General features: G+C 40.3%; 1 protein-coding gene across 2 annotated transcripts; it reads right to left on the bottom strand.

Annotated features, from left to right (window-relative positions):
- Positions 1 to 907: 907 nt before the first annotated feature.
- Positions 908 to 4,975, bottom strand: SRSF5 (serine and arginine rich splicing factor 5). Of its 2 annotated transcripts, XM_032228002.1 has the most exons (9): positions 4,840 to 4,946; positions 4,357 to 4,669; positions 4,064 to 4,207; positions 3,625 to 3,695; positions 3,293 to 3,391; positions 3,137 to 3,206; positions 1,953 to 2,026; positions 1,707 to 1,817; positions 908 to 1,621 (listed from the first exon to the last, which is right to left on the bottom strand). In XM_032228002.1, the coding sequence occupies exons 2-9, from the start codon at positions 4,471 to 4,473 to the stop codon at positions 1,372 to 1,374; spliced, it is 936 nt and encodes a 311-aa protein (XP_032083893.1). In that variant the 5' UTR covers positions 4,474 to 4,669; positions 4,840 to 4,946; the 3' UTR covers positions 908 to 1,371. The 2 variants fall into 2 exon arrangements, with proteins under 2 accessions (XP_032083893.1, XP_032083903.1); XM_032228012.1 differs by lacking the exon at positions 4,357 to 4,669 and having other exon boundaries at positions 4,840 to 4,975.
- Between the last annotated feature and the right edge of the window lie 835 nt (positions 4,976 to 5,810).

Genomic DNA, 5,810 nt, shown 5'->3' with positions numbered 1-5,810 from the left:
GCAAATCACATTTCTTTAGTTTTACCATAAAAGATTTAAAAAATACATTGTAAAATATAGTGTCCTTTGACTATTGGGGGGAGGGGGACTTCCAATATGAAAAACTAGTTTGGAATATAGAATATGCTCATGGTATACTACTTTTGATCCCTGTAAAATATTTGCATTTAGTACAAGCTTGACCAACTACCTTATTACATGAGTATCAGTCTTGAAAAAGCTTGGCACAAGTGCTGTATTTCTCAATGGATCTATATTCATAGAACACGTTTAACCAGAATCTAGGTTAGCAAACTGCTGACATATTAAACTGCAGTATTAAATTGTTGGTCTATCACTACTCCTACAACTGAGCCATTTGGATCAATTGAAATATTATCTCCATTTCATAACATATCACTTAAAATTACGTAAAAAGCTTTTTATCCTAGCTATTGACAGTTCTATTGTCATTTCCAATTATTCAGTGCAATTATTTTGTTGTTATTGTTAGTTGCGAAGTCGTGTATAGTTAGACTAAAGTATCATTTACCTAAATATTCCTTATCCTCACTCAGGGCTGGCTGTAGTAAGCAAAGATGGCATCTCAGTTACAGGTATATGTTGACAATTTTATACCATTACTTCATGAACCTTTCATTACCTGCAAAGTACTATTCAATTGCTCCAAGTATCAAAAATTAAGTAGAAATTCTAAATGCATTACAGTAGAATATGCTACAAAATATATCACAGGCAAGGAACATTCGGGGAAATGCAGCATGTAAGTTATGATACCATGACCAAGGTCAGGTACAGCTTTCCAATTATCTGTTTTATAACCCTATTTCTGAAAGATAAGATAACATCTAAGTGCAAACCCATGTAAAAATGCAGCTCTCCCACAGCTTTGAAAGAAAAACACAGATTTTTTTTTAAAAAAAAGGTTTATTGTGAGTTTTGACCAGTATATTTGGAAATATGGCCAAGGCAGCAAACAAATACTTGGGAATCATTCCCAAAACCGGAAATAAAGCTTTATTTACAGCTGGTGTAAAGCTCAATTAACCAATTTAAAACATTTAACATCCCAAATTTCAATTTCCAGAGTATACTGAGAAAATGTTTTTTTTAAATACAAAAAAATTAGTTTCTTCAAAGAACTCTAGCAATATACATAAAGCTACACACTTCTGATTTAATGAAGTGAGCAAGAAAAAGATTATCAAAAAGAGAATACAATTAGTTCAGTAACTTTCTGATGGTCCACATTTACAAAGTTGTTACAACCCTCCCCTCCCCTGGTTCAGAGTCCCTCTCTCCCCAAAGTCACATACTTACCACAACTATTAGCAAGTATGGTTTTAAAAGTTCCAAGGCAACCTGCACAATTCAGTTGCCACTATCTACAGATCTTGACCTTGAGCGTGATCTCTGGCGATCAACAGAAGCAGGAGACTTTGATCTACTGGAGGAAGCACGTTTCTGACTCTTTTCAGGGGCAGGAGACCGACTAAGTGATTTTGATTTGCTACGGCTCCTGCTCCTGGATCTGGTGTAAGACTTGCGGCTTCTCGATCGAGAACGGCTACGGGATCTTGAAGAGCTCCTGCTACGGGAGCGAGACCTGCTTCTAGACCTACTAAGAAAGGTAAATATCCATGTTAGGTTAGGTTTATACTGACCACAACTGTGTATACACAAGCATATCTTAGCTGAGTTCTTACCTGTGCCTTTTGCTGCCCTCAATTAGTTTGATTTTCCTTCCATTGATTTCCTTGCCAGAAAGTTTTTCAATGGCATTCTTTAGATCACTATAAGAGGCAAACTCAACCACCCTAATTAAAAAAAGAAAAGAAATACAGCTTATATAATTAAACTATCAAAGCTTAAACTTCCCCAAAAAACTACTTTGGAGATTCCTTCTCCCAAGTTATCTTTTGCAATATCTTACAATGGTTCCAAATACTTACCCTTCATTTAGTTTGGGCCTGTGTGCATCTGCAAATGTTACTTCCCCAGCTTGTCTCATGAAGTCTTTGAGATCCTATCACAAGATTAAACATGTTAGATAAAGGAGGTAGACAACATTTATAAATTAATAAAAATTACTACTGCAAAAAAAGATGTTAACAATTAAAGCGTGGCAAATGCCACACTTGTAGATAATTCCATATTTGATACAATATATCAGGGCACGAAATAAATGAAAACAGCATATTGCTTTAAGCAAAATGCTCAAATCATAATTATTTGTCTATACATTTTACACAACTGAATGCAAGACAATTTACTTGTATGAAAGCATTCTGAAATGTCTTACAACTAAACAGCACATTTACAAAACAAAAACCAGTTATTTTGTGCCCCATATGTCATTAAAAATATAGTTTACTTTACCTTTATTAACATTTCCCTAGGCTAGCCAAGCAGCAAACTGCATTAAGCGATCGAAGATACCACCACGGTACATGCCCGACTGGCTCTTCGTCAACATTTGAAGAGAACTACCCAGTCGATGGAAGCCTTTAATCGCACAGCCCTCCCTATTAGTAGACTACTGTCGGATCCAGACATTCTCTACTCTTGTGAAGTTACACCAAGGATCACTTTACTGCGATCAGGATTCCAAGGACCACCTAATTCGTATCTTTTCAACTCTCGATCACGATCTCTTATTTCGAAGCGTTAGAGGAGGTACAGTTCTCAACTTAGGAATCAGATCTCGTTAACTTTCGGGGATCGCTGCAACCCGGCACTCTAAGGAAGTGCACCGATTACGTCTAGACCGGCAAACACAGATCTAGAGGTGGCCAACTGATACACTGGAGGAGCTGACTGGAAAAGTCAACCAGGCCCAACCAAGAGTGACCAAGACAGAACGATTAGGATAACCCACAGGCACTCCTCGTCATAAGGCCAACGACACAGATAGGCTGGCAAATAAAATGGATTTTTAAAGTGGTTAAAATGGATTTTTAAAACAAGGTAAAATTACATTAAAATACTATTAAACTACTTTTGAACAATGCATTTAAACATTAATTAATAATTTTGATAAATGTTTTAAATTTAAGATAAAAAATAGTTTTTAATTAAAAAATTTACATATTACATACCCATAAAATGAAGTCTAAGATAATCATGTTTAACAAACCTGCCAGCTGACCCGAGAAGACAAATTTTCTACAATGAGACGATTTTCTGTTCTTACAGGTGGTGCATTTCTAGCAAAAACAAAATGTTCAGTTCATTAGTTATGTCTACAGAAAGTTAAACTGAGCATCACACATGTTCTTTGCATAGTATTTACCTTCTGTCATTTCGTGGACGGCGGCTGCTAAAACGGTCAGAATAACGCCCTCTGCCTCTTCCACCTCTTGAGCGGGCTCTAGCATGTTCAATTGTAACTCTTGAAAGCAAAATAGTAACACCTATTTAAAATACAACAGTCCATTCCATCTATGCGACATTAATATGAGAACACGAATTATGACTCCTTCCCGTTTCAGACAAATAGGTCAACCTGAACATACTTAAGTCCAATATATTTGCAAACTATGTGTTTGGGCACTACTATTGTCAAGCATACCATAAAACATGTACAAAGCAGCCAAATGCAAACAAAGGGTTATGAAATGTTACCTTTCACTGCAGAGTTCTTTTCCATCCAGTTCATAGACTGCATCATCAGCATCTCTGGGATCTTCAAACTCCTGTTAAGTAACAAAATAATGCATCAGTGATTTATTGACCGGCATCTCTGGTTAGTTTCAAGTTTCTTAATGGCAAGTAACAGCAGCCACTTAATTTGTGTTTTGGTGCATTGAATTTATTCCAAATCTCAGCTCCCTTTGTGAAGGAAATCATTAAAGACTGCATTTTAACTTTTTTTAAACTTACAATCAGTTCTGCATATTACAAAGTGTATTGCCGCTGTAAAGTATGCATTCCTACATATTTAAAAGACCGATGGGTCTGAAGTGGCTACCAAAACCACCGTAGTTCTTTCTTCCCATAGGAAGTAATCAATTTCATCGTTACAAAGTGCCGCTTGTACGAAGCATTTTTTTTAACCGCTTACCACAAATCCAAAACCTCTCTTCAAATCAATGTCTCGGATGCGTCCATATCCCTTGAAGAATCTCTCTACGTCCTTCTCTCTGGCGGCTGGATTTAGCCTTCCGATGAATACGCGACAACCACTCATGGTACCGTTTTCGAGTAGCTGGAGAAAAAAATTAAAAGAAAAAAAATTAACGTAAAAATTCAAGTCGGTAAACCGAGTCTTAAAAAAAAAAAAAGATGGCCGCCGCCGCTCAAAAGGAGGAGCAGCAGCAGCAGCTGGCCCCGCCAGCTCTATTCATGCCGCAGTACCTCCTCCGCCCTCGGTTGCCGCAGTCTGACATCAGGGAAGGCAGCACCCTCGCAGGGCCCATCGCCCCGCCCCGCCCCGCCGCTCGTTCCAACCAGCCACCGAGTTCCGCCTCCCATCGTCCAACTGGAAAACGCCAGCTCGGTTCCGCCTTTTCTCCAGGCAGCCTAAGCAGCCAACGCGAAGTTACGGAGAGCTGCGCATGCGCCTTGCACACGACCGCCCATCAATCCTAGCCCTTTTGATTGCTTTCACGAAATGGCGGCGCGGCCGCACCCCAATGTTCCAGGCCAATGTTACCTCTCCTGGCTTTTTCTGTTAAGAGGAAATGTAATCGCTCACACACACACACACCGTAGACGGTTTAAAGTACGTTTAAAGCTTCTCTCCCACTTAATCATACTTATACAATGCAACCGTCTCTCTCTCGCCCCCGCCCCTGCTCTTTTACATCGCCTATTAAATTTGAATAGGTAGGCACTTACGATCGTCTTGTTCTCGGTTTTTTTTTTCCCAAGTTCAAGTGTCAACGGACAAAGACGAGCTGCCAACCGCCCCCGACGATGTCCTTGCCTCGACTGGGTAGGTTGAGCGTTAACTACGCCACAAAATGGAACCTCGTCCCACGTGATGGCGGAGGCATGTGACCCACTTGTAGTTCAGTGATAGGTGGAAAGAGAGGGGAGGGGAAATGAGGTCGGTGGTAGGAGAAGGGCTCTCGGCTTGACTGAGACACTGGAGAAAAAGCCCGCTGCCTCGAGGTAGTTGGCGCATGCGCAATAATCTATTCTCCCCTCCTTTTATGAATTTTGTAGTCCGCCGAAACGACGAAAGAAGGTCCTAAAAGTGCTTTTTTTCAAGTGGCAGCTGGGCTTTCTGGTTTTTCTTTGAAGACGTTTCGCTTCTCATCCAAGAAGTTTCTTTAGCTCTGGCTGGATGGTGGGGAATGGAAGGAATCCAGCCAGAGCTGAAGAAGATTCTTGGATGAGAAGCGAAACGACTTTAAAGAGAAAAACCAGAAAGTCCAGTTGCTTCTTGGGGGGGGGGGGAAGCGCTTTTGGGGACAACCATGACCTAGATGACTGAGAATCTCCGTTGACATTTACAAAAGAGGACAGCGAGGCCATATTACGTAAGAGACAGGGTTAAGGGGGCGGGGGGATAACGAAATCAAGGCTACAACCATCCGGACGACCACGAGATGGCACAAAGTAGCGATGGTCCGGATTGTTTGCAGCTCATAACTGGTACGGTAGGTACCGTAAATTTTGTGTGTGTGTGTGTCGCGTAGTACATAACATCCAAACACCTTTCCGTAACTTCTTTTTGGTACCATTGTGTCTGTACTTGGGCTTTAATCTCGCCATGTACATACGAACTAGTCTGTTGATTCTCTGTGCCATATAATATATGTGGGGTATATGCAGAAATGTGTATTTATTTAGTCATGTTGATG

The sequence above is a fragment of the Thamnophis elegans genome, chromosome 1 (assembly GCF_009769535.1).
Source record: "Thamnophis elegans isolate rThaEle1 chromosome 1, rThaEle1.pri, whole genome shotgun sequence".
Classification (NCBI taxonomy): Eukaryota; Metazoa; Chordata; class Lepidosauria; order Squamata; family Colubridae; genus Thamnophis; species Thamnophis elegans.
Note: the sequence above shows the minus strand (reverse complement) of the source record. Positions and strands in the feature narration are given on the sequence as shown.